This window comes from Ambystoma mexicanum, chromosome 7q (genome assembly GCF_040938575.1).
Source record: "Ambystoma mexicanum isolate Mex_15411 chromosome 7q, UKY_AmexF1_1, whole genome shotgun sequence".
Taxonomy (NCBI): domain Eukaryota; kingdom Metazoa; phylum Chordata; class Amphibia; order Caudata; family Ambystomatidae; genus Ambystoma; species Ambystoma mexicanum.
Genome location: NC_090941.1, coordinates 809,240,507 through 809,260,128, shown reverse-complemented (window position 1 = coordinate 809,260,128; position 19,622 = coordinate 809,240,507). Strand labels below are relative to the sequence as shown.

Below are 19,622 nucleotides of genomic sequence, written 5' to 3'. Positions count from 1 at the left end.
TTCATTTAATGAATAATACATGCTTTGTTTTATACATCTATGTGCACAACCTCAGACTTCAACACTGTATACACCAAATCTAACTCTCAATTAAATGTTGTTGACTTCTTGTCTTACCATGAATTTATGATCCCGCAGGAGGATATGAGATAATGAGAAAGGGCAATCGAAGGCCATTAATGGCCAAATCAGCAGAACAATAGCACCACCGCCTTGTGCTCCTTACCTTGACAGCTACTCCCCTGTCTTCTAGTTGTGTGCTTGCCCCATTGCTACCAACATTTCAACCCATGTCCATCTCTTTGCCTGACTCAGTTGCTGCCTGCATTGCAGGCCACAGGAAGTAAAGTGCATATCTGCCATACCCACAAGCAACAAAGACTTTCACCTATGTGCAAAAAGAAGTGCTCAGTACATAAGTGGCCTAGCGGTCATGACTGTGGATGAATATCCTTCCCAGAGAACTGTAGATAGCATGACAGTGGCGAATATCTCAGTTGGAGAGATCTACGTTCAGATACACCCTCACAAGTTCCTCAATGTAGAACTGCGGTCTGATGCTTGGAGCATTTACAAAATGACCACTGAGCCGAGGTAATAATCTGGTAACTCATTCTGCATACACTTTGGAGGAACCTCACCAACTGCAAGATGTCAAATGTGTCCTTTTCTTTTTATCCCTCCCTTGCCTCGTCGCACCTTGAAACACTTGTGTATAGGCGCATTATAAATGCCATATCATATCATGTCTACTATCTCTGCACAGCCAATGCTGAAGGCTTGAAGATTGCTCACACGGTTGCACTTCATTGGATCTACTGGATGCTCGGAGAGCCTCAGTAAGGATGGGTATGGGCATGGAAGGGTGACTTTCCATGAATAGTCCATATGTCTGCTCATATCCCAATACTGCTTCCTTTCCAGGTATCAGAGAATCTTCACATCACATCTGGGTGTTTAGATTCAACAAGGCAGAGTCTATGCAAAAAAGGGGTGCACAATTTATTAATGAAGTAAAAGATGTAAGATATCTCTGGATGTACCTTTAAGAGGATGTGAAGAATTCCTCTGCTTGACGGCAGAGGTACTAGGCAGTGTGTCCCAGGGAGCCGGGTGCCTACCCAAAATGGACAATGATGAGAGGCACCTGCAGAGGTAGGAGGATGATACCCTTGGCCCCCTACCATGTTCCATCCAGAAGGGCAGGGAATCATCACTTTGCGCCACCAAACGGAGCCCTCTCACTGTGTAAGAAAACTGTGTTCCCAAAAGCCAGAAACAATTACCCTGTAAAAAATAAACATACACACTTGGCCTTGAGGATGCTTCAAATTTTCAGAAAAAGCCATGTTAGTGTTGCCTCAGCCTAACGAGGAGCATTGATATGTCTATGTGGTTCAGGGAGAAGTTACATGAATCCCAGGGTCCAGTGATTTGATATGGTATGATGTGATAAGATATGGCATTAATAACGTGCCTGTACACAACTGTTTCTAGGCGCCACAAGACAAGAGAGGGAAGACAGATGAGGTAGACAAGACAAACGATCCTACTAGGCCTTGTTCCATTTGGACCGAGCAAGTTCAACAAAGAGAAGTGCAGGGGGAAGGGAGAAGGGGATCTGCAGGGGAGAAGGTAGGGAAAGTGCGATCAGGGCTGCGTGGCTCTGAGTAAGTGAAGCCAGAGCAGGGCTGCTCTGGGTAAGTGCAATGAGGCAGGGGGGCTGTAGGGGTTACAGTTATAGCCCCTAAGTGCACAGTAAGCCAGGCGACACTGCAGGGGAAGACTGGACATGGAGGAGCCGGGTACCAAGCAACCAGTCAGCGCAACATACAGGTAAGTTAGCAAGGAAGCGAGAGAGAGAAGGCAGAGTATAAAATCTTCCGACTCAATTGTGAGAGGGGCAGTGAGGCCGTTCCAGAGCGATCTACCCCCCACTCTCTGCCGCAGAAGCGTCTGACCCTCTGAGAATTGGAGGTAGCTGAGCGAAGGGTTCTAGGAAGAAGGTATTTCAGAAGAGAGAGTTGGATGTAGTGCAGGCCCCGGCCCCAGAAAGTCTTGTGGATGAATCAGAGGGTCTTGAAATTGATCCTTGCAGCCACCGGGAGCCAGTGGAGAGATTTCAGGGCTAGAGAGATATGGTCCCTGGGCTTTAGGCCAAGGATAAGTCTTGCAGCCCTGTTCTGGATTAGTTGAAGGGGGCGAAGAGTAGAGGTAGGCAGATTGAGAAAGAGGCTGTTGCAGTAGTCCAGCCTGGAGAGAACCAGGGCTCTGGAGACAAAGAGTGTCTGGGGAAAGTGAGAAAAGGTAGAATACTGCTGAGGAGCTGCAGCTGGAAGTGGGCCTTTTTGGCAAGGTCTGTGATGTGAGGAAAGAAGGAGAGAGTGGATTGAAGATGACACCAAGGTTTTTTGCCTCACAGGAAGGCGAGGGTAGAGGGCCCAAGGAGGACGACCAGAGTGAGAGAAGCAAATCGGGAGCGGTGGTCCCAATGGTAAAGATCTACATTTTACTGGCATTAAGGCAGAGATTGTTGGAAGCGCACCAATCCTGAATCATGGATAGACAGTCTGGAATGGGCGAGGGATGAGAGGAGGCTGAGGGAAGTTTGAAATAGAGCTCAGTGTCATCCGCATGACACTAAATGTTAGAAGAGAAGGTGGAGATCAAGTGGGCCAAAGGGGCCAGATGGACATTGAAGAGCCAGGGTGAGAGGATAGAGCCCTTTGGGACACCACAAGTGGAGAGCGAGGTGGAGAGAAAGGACCCAGTCGGACCTGGGAGGGTCGGTCCAGTAGGAAGGAGGTCAGCCACACCAGGGCCTGATCAGTGATGCCCAGGTTCACACAGAGTCGGATGATCAGGGTGGCGTGATTGACCATATTGAAAGCAGAGGAAAGGTCAGGGAGGATGAGCACAGAGGGAGAGCTGGAATCAAGTTTAGAGAGCCGATCTTCACGAGTGTTCAGGAGCGCATTTCTGTGCCTCTGGTTGCTCTGAAGCCAGACTGATGGTCATGGAGACAACCAACAGATCCAGTGTGGAGAGTAAGCTGGGAGATGGCCATCTTTTCCAGAAGTTTGCCTAGGAAAGGAGTGATAGAAATCGGGCAATAGGTTTCTGGACAGGTAGGATCAGCAGAAGGCTTTTGTAGGAGGTGGTGCACAAGGGAGTGCTTGACGAGATAGGGGAGAGATCCAGTGGCAAAAGAGTGATTGCAGAAATCAGCCAAGGCTGGAGCGAGGGTGGCAATGTGGTCGTTGATGGCTCTGGAAAAGCAGGGGAGCACCTTTTTGGGTGCCACTTTCATAGATCAGACTTGTCTAGAAACATTGCCAGGTGTTGTCAGAGAGGAGGAGGAAAAAGGAAGAGGAGAGGGAGAGGCGGCTAAAGGGGGCCTGAGTGAGGTAGAGGAAGAAGAAAGCGAGGACAGAATGTCCTGAGTTTTAGTGGTGAAATGAGAAGCCTAAGCCAGACAGAGGGCATGGGAGGTAACAATAGAGGTGGAGATGAATAGAATTGGCCTGTCCCTTGCAGATTTAAAAGATTTTGTCCATGTTGTTAGAGGCCGCAGCTTGGGGGGGACCAAGAGTCTGCAATGCCTTTGGAGCAGGCAGCAGGCCAGTTTGTCAGAGTATGCTCCCAAAGTCCTCTGCTTCCTTTCAGCCACCCTGCACTTCCATTTCAGGATGGCAAGGTCAGAGCCATACCAAGAGTTGCGCTTGGAGGTAGGCTTCAGACAGATTCTCATAACAGGAGAAGAGATTTCCAGAGTGTTGGAAATAGAAAGATGCAGGTTTGAGAGGGCTGTGTCAGAGTGTGAGTCAGCCGCAGGAGTAGGTGGAGCAGAGAAGGTAGAGGCAAAGGCGTCCCATGACACTCGCTTCATGGGCCGAATGACCAAGAAGGAGGGAGTGCAGATTTGTAAACCATTGCAAGGTCCAACACAATCCACTCTTTGAGCAACCAGCCGGATAACACGAGGGGCCCAGACCTGCAGATTTTCCGCCAAGACATGTTCTCCATACAATTCAACATGACTAGTCCACTAAACGGTATACAACCACTGAACAGAGAGGCTGGAGAGGCCAGAGGGTGGCACCCCCCTCCACAGACTTAAGCACAAACCAAACTGGGAAAATTAAATCTAGAATGGTTTCCAAGCCTTATAAAGGCTTTCTCCGCCCCTCATCCCCTCCTTCTTCCCAATTAGGTCCAGATGAAGTTAAAGAGCACATCCAGCCACAGGACCACATTAGTGTGCACACAGAGGGACGGGAGGCCCTCATCCTTAGTCTAGCCCAAGAGGTGGGAGCGCTAAACTATATAAGCTCAGGGCTCCCAGTCAGATGAACGGGGTGATGAGAAGGTTGGTGAGTGGCTCTGCTGAAGCAAGGAGAGAGGAGGTTGGTGGAGAACAACATCAGAACAAAGAGGAGGGAGTTCAGAAGGAGAAGGGTGGCGAGTGCACCTGGAGAAGGAAGACAAGAGGAGATTGGCAATCACGCAAACTTGGGGAGATGAGAGGTCAGAGAAGAATGTGGTAAGCCATTTGGAGGTTTTGGAAGAAGGATATCAAAGGAAGGCGGCATGACTGAGATAGAGGAGGTTGGACCAACAGAACATCATGAGGAGGAGGTGGAAAAAGTGAGAAAATTAGGTGAGAACATTAGCCCGTAGAGGTGGTGATGGGGGGGAGAGACCAAATAGAAGAACTGGTTAAATGAGGGTTGCTAAAAGAAAGTATGCAGTCGCAAACTAGCGAGATGCAAGGAAAGAGAACCTTCGATGAATGTTGCAGCTGGCCCACTTGGCCCAACACAGTTGCTAGAGGTGGAAGGGTGCAAGGGTGGCTTACAGGGAACCTACAATAGGCTCAGAGAAGAGGAGGAAGAGACTGCAGCCTAGGTCCAGGAATGTGAAGGGCCCTCCATCATGGCTTCACCTATTCCCAGATGCTCATAATTCCCAGCTTATAGGGAACCTACTGAGGAAGACAGAGAGGAAGAAAGAAAGATAGGAGAGGAACACCTGGCATTGATGACCAAGACAAACTCTTGGGAACACTAAAATCTGCAACAGATATTGTAACCAAGTTTCCGGAAATCCTTAACCCTCCAATGACCAGAGACTGAGAACATCTTGCAGAGGAGTCCACATTCTTCAGAGAACATTTTGAGAACATGGGGAGGGGTTCAGGGGGCCCCTAAACCCACTACAAGAACAGACTGTGAGCAAAAGCAAGACATATGAAAGACTGGGCATGAGGGCCAACTCCGTGAGAGGGTAATCCAGGACAAAAGCACCAGGATTTTGAGTTGCTTTGCCATTTCCTGGTTTCATATTTTAGCCCATCTTCTAGTAGGTACCCAGTTAAAGGCATGATTTGCCATAGCTCTGGTCTTGGCTGCTTATAGGCTGTGACCAGGGCATTTTAGGGAGGGGTGCAATCTGTCCTGCAAAGTGTCTAGGTGATGTTGCCTTCTTGAATAGTCCTGAGAAGGATTATCTTCTTTAATGTTGAATGAAAAATCGATCCTGAATCAAACCCAAACAAATCATTAGAACTACATGTCTCACCATGCGTTACTGCCTCCAGACCAATGTAATAGTCAGCTTCCTATGACATGGTACCTCACCATTTTGCTAGGCAGAATCTCTGGACTACAGGCCTTGCCATGGGCTGAGTCACAGTCTTCCCTTCAGAGTAACAGATGAAACTGAGCACGTTCCCCTCGCACCCCTCTTTAGCTCCTGTTGGGATCCCCCAAGGCTGCTTGCTCTATCCCCAACTTCTCTTTAACATCCACCTGAAACCCCATATGAACCTCCCCAAGTCCCAAGACGTACCCTTTCACCCTTGTGCTAATGACAAAGGGGGTCATTTTCATTGTGAGGTGGATTGGTGAAAGCTCCACAGTTTCCAGGATTTGTCGCTGCATCTGCATTTATGCAACCAGCGTCCGCACCGTCAACCTCTTCAGCACCAATTGAGTCGATGCTGGTGTTCTTCCTGAACCGCATTGAACTGCCTGCACATCCTGTCACCAGCCTGTTTGCCATCGAAGCCTCTACTGCCGAACTGGACCTGGTGGCCTCCATGATCCACACTGCTCAAGCTGCTTTGAAGCACAGCATTCTTCCAGTACAACCCCGCTTCGACACCTGCTTGCCACTGGACGTCCACAAGTACCGCACCCAAACTGACTCAAACTACTGAATAGCACTTGTTGGGAAGCAAGTGCATAGTCCTATGCAGGTGAAGAAATTTAGGCTGCGCAAGAGAGACTAGCATGCAGCCTAGTGCTGGCAGTTCTCGGTGGACGTGGTAAAATGCGCACATATTCAGTTGAAGTTAGCTTTGACACATATTAGAAGCACCATAAAGCAATACAGAAAGGGCAACAATGTATTCATGTTGCGGTTGCAGAGGTTAAAGACAGGGCGATGTATTTTGTATTTAGCAATAGTATGTAATGTTATGTTTTAAAGAGATGTGCTAGTAGGTAGCGGGCGTAGGTAGGCGTGTGAGATGGAGTCAGAGAAGTGTTATGGTGTTGAGGCTAGCTCCAGGTACCAAGGTAGCAGGAGTTGCATCATGTTGGATTTCAGGGAACATTACAGGATGCGTTTGTGAAAGAATGAGAAGCTGGCCTAACGTGGAGCTGTGTCTCTGTCCAATTCATTCAGAGACACACTTATCTGTATTGTGGACCGTTCCCAGGTGATGCACCTTGCGAATTGCGAAAGTTCAGATTGAGAGCGCATTAAAAAACGTAGGGTAGAGAGTAGAGTAGATAAGTTACATTTTCTTTTTGTCATACTAGATGCAGCTGATGATTACTCTTTTCCTTTACAAAATGTAATGCATTCATCAAACCGTTAACAATAATCCTTTCATATCTGTGAGGCAGTTTGTTATTCTCGGATCACTTGCATTCAGCTTCTGTGTGACTAAAATGGCTTTTCTTTTTTAAGACCCGGAATAATTTTGAAAGCACGCGACAGGAGGTAGAAAAGCTGATGCAGAGGATGAAGTCTGCCAACCAAGACTACAGGCCGCCCAGCCAGTGGACAATGGAAGGCTATCTCTGCGTGCAGGAGAAACGTAAGTAATGGAAGCAACGCCCAACCATTGCATTGATTCCAGAGACATTTCGGTTTTGGGATTGCAGCTCTTCTGATTAGAGTCTAAAGAAGGTGCAGTTTTTCACTCTTGTATTATTACTCTAGAAGATGTGCTGTGCACTGTCTGATACCTGGCTCACCTTGCACCTTGTCCTGATGAGAAGAGTATCCAGGTCATTTGTTGATGCAGAGGGCTGTGCTTCTCACACAGCCATCCTTGGTCCTGCCACTGAAGCATGTCACACATCTGTCCTTCAGGCTAAAACTGAAGCATTGACATAGCCACAAGATTTGAATTCTATGTGAGCGCCATTGGCATTCACAGACAGCAATCCAGCTCTTCCTGATGTACACTGGGAGAGTGGCATCTCAGATTATATTAATCAGATCTTTTCGAATTTTGTGATTCTGATCTTTTCGCAGTCCACCTGATACCAGCCCTAGAGGAGATAGGGACAGAATGCCCTTGGGCACTGCTTTTAGCAGGAGGTTGGAATGGCATCCATGCTCTACACATGCGTCCTGGGGTTCCCCTGGCCTCATGGAGCAGGCACCGCTTTCCATGCTGTGTGTATACATTTATTGAACTACTTTGCATGAAGAAGTATACACGCAGCATGAAATGTAGGGAATGCAGAACCTGGTCTAATTGATCGCCTCAGCCTTCTAACTAACATGCATGGAAACATTTGACATGCTAATGGCTCTGCCACCGGTCAATCAATTCCGTAATTGGAATACTGTGAGTAATTCTTTTGATCATAAATTGACGGGACTATGCTTACTGCACACCCTAATAAAATGGCCCACAATGTCTTGCTGAAATCATTTATTGGTACACTAGTGTAAAAAAGCCCATGTACACGGCTAAAGTGGGTAAAGGAAGACATTTATGTTAACAGAACATTTTCATTTTTTTTCAAAATAAAGAATTAAAAATATAAACAGCGAAGTAGACATGAGATCATCAAATAAAGTAAATAGAATTAAAATAAAGTTTAAACGTACATGAAGAATATTATTGGTATAATAATACATGCCAAGAAATAGTGCAATGAATAATTATATAATACATAGGTACATTTTAACTAAATTAACTGACAAAACCTATATATTTATTTGAAGTATATTTCTTTGAAAAGAATATTTTTTGCGAAAATGTTACCACTGTTAGGTAATATCTTTCCTTGCTTGGTACCTTGAAGTAGCTTAATTTGGACATCAGATGATGTATGAACTCGAGACATTGCAACATAAAGTTGTCTGTGACAGAACACTGGCCCTGGAAGGAATATTCCAACTTTTTCAAAAGTTTTACATTGTGATTTGTTAATGGTCATTGCAAAGGCAAGTTTGATTGGTAACTGACTCCTCCTCAAAATGAATGGTAGTTCAGTGTTGGCAGAGGCTGCATCTATTTGTGGTATAAACACCATCTGGTGTTGAGCTGCTCCTGCTAGGACCTCTGCAATTATCAGTTTGGGCTTAAGATCTTTAACTAACAATCTGGTTCCAATGCACAGACTTGTTTTTTACTTTCTTTATTGAGTGGTTGACATTACAACATACGTAAGAGATAGCAGCATTGACAGAAGTACAGTACAGTACATTAATTGTTACACTTTTGTTCTTCATTGGTTGAGACATAGTCAGTATTGGGCAGTGACTTACACATGAGAGGTACAGCATTTAGGATATAAGGTGGAGGGCGTTATTACTCAGGTGCTGAGCTCTCGCTATCACTTTCATACATTTGGAACGACAACAGGTAGCTGTGGAAGGGGGGCCATATGTCAATGGGCTTGCAGGTCATGGGTTGTAGTGAGGACCAGCATTCCTCCATATCTGAAACCCATGCGACTGCCCAATGCATCACGGTTGGGCGGGTGGGACATAGCCATAACAGTAGCACACACTGGATTCCTAACAGCATGCAAAGGCTTGCCAGTTTGTGAAAGCTGTGTTGTAATTGTTGGAATTGATGAAACAAGCAGCTAAGTGCAGTACGTTCAATCGTGCAACCAAACATTTAAGACATGACGTCGCAAACCCTGTTCCAGTATTCCCCCAGTTTCAGGCAAAGCATGTGAAGGTTGCCCGCCGCTTTGGTGTGACAACTAGGGCATAGGACAGAGTGGGTATATGAGAAAAGATGCTGTCTAGCCGAGGTGTAGTTACAATCTGTGTAATACTTTGAATTGTATTAATCGAAATCTGGAATTGAGGGATACTGCATGGGTTCGTAAGCAAATGGTTCCCAGATATCATCAGTGGTGTTTGTATCTAGATCTTTTGCCCAGGCCTCACTAAGGGTTTGCTGCCATGTTCCTGCAACAGATCATACAAAATGGCCACCCCGCCCCTTGTCGTTGTCCCTCTCATAATAGTAGCTAGCCGTGGCTCATCGGTTTGCTGCACTGGAAATTCAGTCCAAGCTTTTTTAGTTGCTCGATGGAGTCCAGCGTATTGTAGCCAGTGCGGCATTCCTATGCGTGAGTGGCCTAGTAGATCCTGAAACGTGATGAAACGTGATGAAGGATTCCGTATTATACATGTCACCTATAGTCATGTACCCATCTGTGGCTCATTGTCGCACGGCTGTTTGGCTTATTTTAGGGTATGACGGGAAGAAGTTCCACAACAACTGGTACCTATGGTACGGCCGAGAGTTATCCACCATCCTCCATATCTTGGTCCAGGCTAATGCCGTCATGGCCACTGGGTTATAAACTTCAGGATCTTTCCACTGTGGTGGTAATATCAATAATCGGATATCGTGGGTGCCAGCCGTGTGGCGCTCAACTTTCCATTGTGGGTATCTTGAGTCTTCATCAAACCAGTAGGCTGCATAATATGCCTGCGCAGCTACCCAGTATTTTTCAAAGTCTGGGGTGGCCAGACCACCATTTGTATGGGGTTTTGTCAAGGTATCCCATTTAAGCCGAACCACACCAGCATGCCAAATGAAGTCATACATTTCTACTTTTAGTGCATTGAAGATTATTGTTCCTGGCCACAATGGTATATTTAGAAAATAATATAATAGTTTGGGAAGGATGATAATTTTGAGAAGTGACACTCGGCCCGCTATTGTGAGTGATAGTTTCACCCAAGTTTGCACCTTAGTCGTTAGCTGGGGTAGGTATACTTCATAATTGTGAGTATAAAGCAGGGATTTATGTCACGTCACAATGACCCCTAAATATTTAATTTCTAGTGGGGGACCAGGTGAAGCCCATGAGGTCGAGTGGGGCGGTAGTCATGTCGGTGAGTGGGAATAATTCTGATTTTTTTACATTTTTTTATTTATTGTATATGGTTTACAATCTATGTTTCGCAGTCATGAAAAAACCTTTACAATTTATTATGATAAAAGAAGGAACAAAGAAGAGGAGAGTTCCTTCTCTACAACCAATAAAATAAACAACTTTATTACCCCTCTTAAAAAGGGGCAAATTAATACATTCTAAAATAATGAGAAGGGGTAAACAGAAAAAAAGAAGAAAAAAGAAGAGGAAAAAACAGGTAGCCAAAGAAAGGAGGAGCAAGAAAGGAAACAGGATAGTCACAATATACAAGAGTGCTTATTTGGAAAAGACCACAAGGACATAACAGCCCCAAGTTCGACGGGGTAGGATGGAGGCTTTACGGAAGGTTCGTCCCTCTCTTTACTCTTCTCGAACTGTTATCCAAGTGGGTTGCAGCTCAGTAATTCTGCAGCTTCTGTTATTTTATTCTTTCTTTGTCCTCTTTTCTTTTTGTCTTCCGGCTGACCCTGCTCATGATTTCTTCCAGAGCCAAGACTTTAATTACACTTGCAATTCTGGTTTCCTTTTTTCCTGTCTTTTGTATCTTGGTATTTTGGTATTTTTTATTTTTTTTTGCTTTCTCTCTTCTTATCTCCTCCTTTATTGTTCCTCTATACCAAGTGTAGGAACTGAAGAAGGTTCACTACTGCTGCTGTCAGCTGGATCTCGTGGCCTGTAATTATTCTGTGCCACATGTTTTCCGATGTTAGCCAGTCGGCTCTTTCTACAAATCTTCCTAGTTTTTTCAATCGCAGGTTCCACGTTCCCTTACATTCGATGAGCAGATGCTTTAAGGATTGGTTTCCTGGGATTGCACATTCCTTACAGTAGATAACTGTCCTTTCTGACTGGTTCCGAATGTTCAGAATTTCCCCCATTAATAAGATGTTCATTCTCGCTCCGAGGAAGTTATTTCTGATTTTTGCGTCTGGAAATATTTCTAGGTATCTTGGAAGTGTACCTATTTTTTTGTCAACTGTCAGGAAGGTGTTCTTTGGTGTTGAAGATCTTGTTTTTTCTATCGTGTCTATCCAGTCCAAAGTTTCCAGCTCACGTTTTATCTTCAGTGGGTTTTTCACCAGAATTTCCATATTTGACTCTGATTTTTTGGTCAAGACTCTGTAGAATTTCAGATCCTAATTTGCTATGGTGTTCATTGATATCTTCATATAAAGAGCCTTTTTTAGGGTTTATGATTTCTCTATAGAAGCATGTTAGTTTCCATTCTGCCAGTCAGTTTAAAGACTTCAAAACTAATTCAAAGCATAGCTGTCTCCCCGATGTTCTCCATGGCAGATTTAGGGCTTTTTTTCCAACTTCCTCCTTCTATTTTATCCCAATTGAAGTTCCATAGTCCATAGCAGGACTGGAACTATTTTCTCAGGTAATATGTTACCATTGGGACTACTGAAAATTTGCAGAATCTGTTCCTAATTTTAATCAGGTGGGGAATTAGCGCATGGGCTTTGGTGATGATGTCTCTCTCAATTTTGTGATTGGCTGGGCTTGCATAGATCTTACACCCCAAATATGTAAGGTCTTCAACTTGAGGAATTCTTTGCCCATCCAGACCCAGTGCTTGTATGATGTCTTTTTTTTCTTGTATGTTTAAATACTAATATCCTTGATTTCTTAGGGTTTATTACCAACCCATTCTCCTTGGCATATTTGCCCAATCCGTCCAATAGTCTTTGCAAGCCGATGGCTGTTTTGTCCAGCAAACCAATATCATCCGCATAGGCCAGCCAGAATATTTTTCTACTATTTATAGTTGGGTTCGCCAATGCAGCCGAGAATAAGTGTTCTCCTACATCTGCCAAGAACAAGTTAAAGAATGTGGGTGCCCCCAAGCAACCCTGTCTTACACCTCTTTCCACTGGAACTGCTTCGGAGAGGTGGCCGTTGTTGTCTAAACGTACTCTTACACTTGCTCCCCTGTGTAGTTCCATTAGCATTGATAATAATGTCTCTGGTATTCCCTTTTTTCTAAGTTTATGCCATAGCCTGGTTCTGTCAATTTGGTCAAAAGCCTTGGAGAGGTCTATCCAGGCTCCAAATAGGGGTGTTCCTCACTTGGCCATTGTTGTTTCACTGAAAATATTTAGTAAGTCTCCATTCAGAGCCGTTGATAGGCCTTTTCTAAAGCCTGTTTGACATCTGGATAGCACCCCATCCTGTTCTGTCCAGGTCGATAGCTTGTTCAATAGGAGTCTCATGAAAACTTTACTATCAATGTCTAGGAGGGCGATAGGTGTATAGTTTAATGGATTTGCCCTATCGCCCGCCTTGAAGAATGGTATGATCAAAGCGGTCTTCCATGATGGTGGGAAGCTCTTTTGCTGTAATATCTCCTTAAAGAGGCTTCTCAGCAGCTTTGCCCATTTCGTTCTCCTCAATTTGCAATTCCCAACCCTCGTCTAGGGACGGGCAAGTTGGTTCCTTTAATCTCTTTCCAAAACTCTTTGTGAGGTATTCCACCCAGGTTTTTTCTGGGACCAGGTTGCATAGTGTGCTGCTAGACGCTGATTCTAGTTCTCGTATCAATGACCAGAAGTTTCTCGATGATGAAGTCGAGACTAATTTTAACATTTCCTCACCTTCATTTTGATGGAGAAGGAATTTGTGGTTCTTTGTCCAAGCTTTGTAGTTTCACCTGATTATTTTTAGTTCCAGAGGGTATGCTTCGCTGTTCAGTTTTTGGCTCTTCAGTTCTCTGATGGTTTTTCTCAGAGTTCTTTTCCTTTGTCTCGTTTTTTCATCACAACTCTGGAGATGTGTGTGTTTTAAACTGTTTGATGGCATTTGTGGGGGGACAAGTGACAATAATATCTTTACAAACTGTTCTGGTTTGCTTATCTCTTATCTCTTGAGTCGTCTGTTCCAACATATTCTTCAGTTCTTTATTAAGGTTCCTTCCTCCTTGTCCGTATTTTCTCAGTCTGATTTTGCCTTTTATTCCCATTATTTCTTGAAAATTGATTTGTGAAGCCGAACTAGATTGGTCACTTCCTCCTTCATTTCATTTTTTTTAGTTGTGATTTCCGGGAAAAAAGGCTCTCGCTGACAAAGATGTAATCCAAGACTGAGGCTGATTTTCCTCTCTGCCATGTCATGCAAGGCTCTTGATCATCTTGATTTACATTGTTCAACATTTTCAGGTCCCATGCCTTGTTGAATTCTAACCAAGACTTTCCTCTATTTGATAGGATCTGTTTTCCTTCGCCCCCCTTGCTCCTTTTACGGTATACACATTCTGCATTGAAGTCTCCTACTAGCATTCTGTCATGATTTTACCCATTAGTTCTGCTAACTTGTCCTGAAAGTTTCAGATTTTGGTGGATGCCGGGTTCTAGTAGATATTTATCCTGATGAGGGCAATTTCTTCCGGGTTAGTGGAGGAGTGGACTTTACAGGCCAGGATCCCGCTTTCGTCTTTCCCTATTTGCGTGGCACATTTAAATGTGCTATTTTTGATGGCGGTTATTAAACCTCCCGCCGGCCTCCCTTTTGCTTTCTGGCTTGCCAGTAAAGAAAAAGTTGTGAATCCCTCTATTTCTATTGGCTTTACCAGCCATGTTTCCTGGAAGGCCAATATGTCAATTTTCTCCTGCAGATAATGTTTTGTTTCTTTTGCCCTGAACGTGCTGGAGCCTCTTGTATTCCAGCTGACCACATTCAGCTCTTTCTGCCTAAAGGCTCTGAATTCCTATGACCATGTTTTTCAAAACTTGCGTAAGTATATTCGGTAGGGCCGCCAGTGTTTTTTCTTGGATTGATGTTTCCTTGACAGGTGTTTTTTTCCCTTCTCCATTTGTGTTCCAAGGGCCCCTGCCTTCCCACTGCCCCGTTTCCTTCATTCGACCTTTTTCACTTAGCTGTATTCGGGTTGAGTCGGGGTCAGAGCTGTGTAGTGTTAACCCTTCTTGTTCTAGTTCTTTGCTTGCGTTTAAAATTGCTGTAATGGCTTTTGTTGAACTCAGTCCTATTTCTACTAAGAACGAGTTTTCCCGGTCTGGGAATTTCACATATTCAAGGTCTTCTGTAGAGAATAGATAGAGGCCTCTACTTTTTTTGAGTATGGATAGTATCGCCGTTCTGCTGAGAGATTTGGTCTTCGCTCGTTTTGGTGCCATCTTTAGCCATAATTTAGGGATTTCAAAGCCCGTAAGGGATTCTTCTTGGGGTGGCTGCATTACTGCAACTCCGCTCCCTGTACTCTTCCTCCCTTTGCTTTGTTGGTATATCTTTTTTCTCTCTGGTTTCTCTTATTTCAGATTCTAAGATAGTTTGAAATTTTCTATGACCCAGATTCATGACCACCTCGGTAGAGAGCTCTTGTTCATTCAGGATTGACAGTTTTGGCATGGATGCTTTCATTTTTTCAAATATCAGGGCTATTTATTTTTATTTTGGGCCCTGCTTCGCCTGTTTGTTTTTGAGTTTTTTAATAAAAATCGGGGCAAGCTTCAATTTTTTTTTGGTAGTTGTCGCCGCTACCTCTGTAGGTTTAATTTGGTTCTCAGTTTGTGAGCCTGCATTTTCACCGGTTCTTTTTGGTATATTCGGGGAATCCTGTCCTATACTTTTCTTGCTTTTCTGGTTTTGCGCTTGATTTTCCAAGATTTCTTCTGTGCTATTATGCCCTTTCTTCGGTTCCTCTTCCAAAGATTTTTTATCCTTTGGAGGCGTCGTTTTTCCGCAGTTTCATCCATGCTTTCTTTTATCTCCCTTCCCCTTTTTTGACTGTTATTTCATTTTTTTTTCTTGATTTTTTGTCAGGTAGGGGAATCTTTCCTGGTCGTTATTTTTCCTTTTTTTGTTTTTTTTTTGCATTCCTTTTTCTCCTGGAATTTTTGTTATTTGCATCAGTCCAGCTTATAATTGAGTCGTCTTTAAGATCTTCTTTTCCATCTTGTTGGGGATCTTTACTCTCCTCTCCAATATGATCCTGTTCTTCCATCAGTTGGCTGTCTTTAAGAGCTCTTCTATTGGTGATTCTGACAGGGGGTGTCTTCCTGCTCTTCAGATTGTTGAGCCCCGGTCTGGTTTCCTATTTCTTTTTGCGCTGGCATTTCATTCCAATTCCACATAGCCTTCAGCATCTGATCTCTCCCAGACTCTTCTGCTTCCCCCAAGTATTTCAGGAGAGTACAGAGGACAGCCGTTTCTTTTCTGTGACTTAAAGATTCTTTTTTTATCTCTTCTATTGATGGAATTATTGAGGTGTTTATCACATTTCTGAGGCCAACCATTGAGGCTTCACATCTTGCCACTTCATTGGTTCATTCCAAGACTATTCCTGTTTGGGATTGAACCTCCCCTTTTAGTAGTTCAAAAACTAATACCAGAGGGTTTAAGACATAATTAATAGCACTCAGGGTTGCCCCACTTGTGGCTGGACTTTGGTTGCGCTTTCTTTCTCTCCCCTCTTCTGGGGTCTCATTATTAGCGCTTTCTGTTGAGAGACTTCCTCTATTTGTCTCTGTAGTGTCTCTTTCTTCTTCCCTTTCAATTTCCATCTCACTTTCAATGCTTTCCTGTGTTATCTGCTGTTCTTCTCGTGTCTTTTTCCTCCTCTCGTCCTCCTCTGACTGCTGAATTAGGTTCTTGATTGGGTATTCTACCAGTTCATCTAGACTTCTAAATCTCCTTTTCTCGAAGTATTCTTTGATTTTTTTTTGTATATTTCTGGTGGTAACCGTGTATTCCAGCCCTTTTATCCAGTGATTCCTGGATTCTGTCTGATTTTCATTGTCAATTCTCTAATCCTCTTATCTTAAATTAGGGCTGTGAATTTGTGCCTCAATTGAGTGTTGATTGATCAATGCTGGCTCCTGCTCCCTCCTGTCAGCAGGCGACCCTACTGTGGTGGAGTACACCACTGGCTCCAAATAGGAGCCATCCCATTCTGGTGCTTTTGTTAGATCCAGGTGCGCTGTACTCCTTAGTTTCATTCTACAAATTGATGCATCAGGTGGATCTAGTTCCGTGGATGATGATTTGTATCCTTCTATTGTTCCTCCTTATTTCTTCTATTTATTTTCCTCTTAATTTCCTTCTGTCAAATTTGAATGGAGTTAGGGTTTGTATTACCGAATTGCAGTCCCTCCCCAGTTTGAATACTTGAGTCTTTCAATCCCGGTTTCAACCTTTATTTCCCACTCCCCTTTTTGTTGTTTCTCCTTCTCCCGAGCTGTTCTCTATGTTTGTTTACTTCGGGATGGAGTCAGAGAGAGATGCAGTCAATAGTAAGCGGGAGGGATTCCCTACGACAGTAAATCAGTAACAGAGTGATTACCGTAGTGTTCGTGTTTCTCTCAGCTGATCTGGTCTGCGGCTAATTTTTGAGGCGTTCTCTGCCCCCTCCAACTACTTTCTCTCTCCTCGCATTAGCAGTCCGCCTTCCCTCACAGTCCAGACGAGTGGCAGCGCTGGACAGGGGTCGTGTGGTCTTCAGATATAAGACTCACTGGCAGATTAGAGGAAGCGCGCCGCACGCCAAAGCCGCCAAACAGCAAAACTGCTCCACACTAGCCCTTCTGTCTCAGGGCTTACGCCGCAAGGGCACGTTGGGTATGCTGATAAAGCCAGCTGATTCCCATGTGACTTGTGTGTCGGTAGGAAGAGCTCTCCTGTAGTTGTAAAGAGAAAGGCGTCCTTTTCACCTTTTCGCTTTAGATAATGTTCGTGCAAGCAACAGAAGAAGGGTAATTGCTCTGTGCTCCATTACACACGCAAAGCTCCTTCTCTCCTCTTACTCTGCAGCAGTTCAGTTCAATATATTAGTATATCAATCACAGGTAAACACAGGTAAACAGATAATGACGCAGCCACAGCAAAAGAGCGCCACACCAACCCTTCTGCCTAAGGGTGCAGTTAATAGGGTCCCGAAAGAAAGAACATCTTGCATGATTGACGCCAGGTGTCTTTCTGGGTTGCGTACAAATAATAGTGCATCGTCTGCTTATAGTGCGGTCATTTCTGGTTCACCTGTTAAGCAGATCCCCTTTTGCGCCCTATTGCAGCGGATTGCGTCCGCTAAGGGTTCCATCATTATGGCAAAGAGCAGGGGCGACAGCGTGCAGCCTTGCCGAGGTCCGCTGTATATATCGATAGGGTCCGAGAGAACTCCATTTACATTCACCCAGGCAGTGTGTATAGTAGCTGTACTCACAATATAAACCCAGACCCAAAGTTGCATTTCCTTAGCCCTGCCCACATAAATTTCCAGGATACTGAGTCAAAGGCTTTTTGTATGTCCAGGGCTGCGGCTACAGCCTGTGCCTTTGGGCCGATCTGTGCCAAGATGTTAAAAAGGCATCTCAGATTGGGCACGGTGGATCGGAAAGGGACACACCCAGATTGGTTTGGGTGAATATGTTCTATTTCGGGGGGGCTAATCGTAGTGGCAGCACTTTAGCAAATATTTTGACGTCAGAGTTTGGGTGAGAGGGGATGGTAGGAGCCGCATTGTTCGGGAGGCTTATCGGGTTTAAGTAAAACGGTAATCCCCACTTCTCGAAGTGCGGGTGTCGGGGGGAAGTGTACCCGAGATGCATGTTTCAAGGCGGGTCTTGAGGTGCTTAAAGAACTCCATTGTAAAGCCATCAGGTCCAGTGGCTTTTCTGGATGGGAAGGCTTCCATTGCTCATGATAGTTCTTCAGGGGTAATGGGACCGTTGAGGTTTTCTTTCGCTTCGTCAGACAGTACCAATAGTGGGTGGCTATCTAGGAATGTCTCTATGTCTGGAGGGTTGCTGCATCTGAATTTGCGTATAGCGTAGAATAAAATGAATGAAATAACTGGCTCACCTCTGTTGTGGTATGTGCCGATTTCCCAGTCATATCTTGTACAAACGGGATATGGTGTTTGGTTTTAGCTAGCAACCTGCCAGGGTGCTCGCCATATTTCCTCACCAGGTTTGGGTTATCTAGGACTTTCATTTCCCAACCTGCGTGTGCCCGGACATTGTCAAGTTCGACTTTTATATCTCCCAGAATGTTTTTTCCAGGTGCGGCCGCATATGCCTGTTCTAGATGGCGTAGCTTGGTTTGACTAGTGTGTATATCCCTTTGTATTGTTTTGAGTATCCCTGATTCCGTTGCTAGGGCAATGCTGCGTATGTCCGCCTTGAAGGTTTCCCAAAGGGTTGCATGTCTGTCAACGGAGCCAGTATTTACCTCAAAGTATTTGTCGATTCGCTTCTCCAGGTCAGTGGCAAATACGGGATCTAAAAGTGATTGCAGCTTAAATCTCCATTGCCTTCTTGTTTTTGGGGTTTCGCCAATGGATAGTGTCAGTGTGATCGGGTAGTGCTATGAGAATTTTCTGGGCAGTATGTCGGTTTCATTAAGACAACTTACAAGCGTGTCAGATATCCACCACATGTTTATTCGGGAATGGGAATCATGTACTGTAGAGTAATAGGTCTATTGCCATGCTGAGGGGTTGATAAGCCGTCAGACATCCACCATCCCAATTTCACAAAGGCCTCTACATATCGACAGGGCGGCTTTGGTCAGTTGCAGGGTCTTGGATCCTGACCTGTCAAGCTCCAAGTCAATTATAGTGTGGAAATCCCCTGCCCAAAGGATGGTATTAAAGGATAAAGTGCCAGGAGGTTCATTATTTCTATATAAAATTCTGCATCATTGATATTGGGTCCGTCCATATTTAACTGAATTATTTCCTGACCCAAGAGTACACCACGCAGCAGGACACATTACCCCAGTGGGTCTAAGTGTGCTTTTATGTGTGTGTAGTGTATGGATTTATGGATGAGGGTCAGAACAACTCTGCATTGGGTCGAGTATGAAGTGTAATAGCGTTGTGGGCCCCAGTTCTACGCAAATCTGTCACTGCCCAAGGCCAACACATGGGTTTCCTGCAGGAACAGATTATGCGCTTTATGCCACACAGTGTGTAGTTGAAGCCGGCACATTTTCGTCAAATTCCCCAACCCCCTTACATTCCAACTCATAAAATGTATTGGTTCCGTTCCCATTAGATCGATGTATGTGATAGTTCCATTGTGTTGGATATTGAGATTACCAGCAAAGTCGCTGCCAAGTAACATTGCTTGCTATCAATAGAAACACATATGTCAAGCACATTTTTCATAACTGTCGCACAACTTCCATCCTCCTCAACCATCCCCCTCCCAATCAGAGGAATGAACAGCCCGC

General features: G+C 44.6%; 1 protein-coding gene across 2 annotated transcripts in view; it reads left to right on the top strand.

Moving 5' to 3' along the window:
- Window positions 1-19,622, top strand: part of ARHGAP42 (Rho GTPase activating protein 42) — a 979,121-nt gene that overhangs the window by 733,129 nt on the left and 226,370 nt on the right. For both annotated transcript variants that reach the window (XM_069639111.1, XM_069639110.1), the window contains exon 8: window positions 6,979-7,108. In XM_069639111.1, the coding sequence (XP_069495212.1) occupies window positions 6,979-7,108 (130 nt within the window). The remainder of the gene's footprint in view (window positions 1-6,978; window positions 7,109-19,622) is intronic.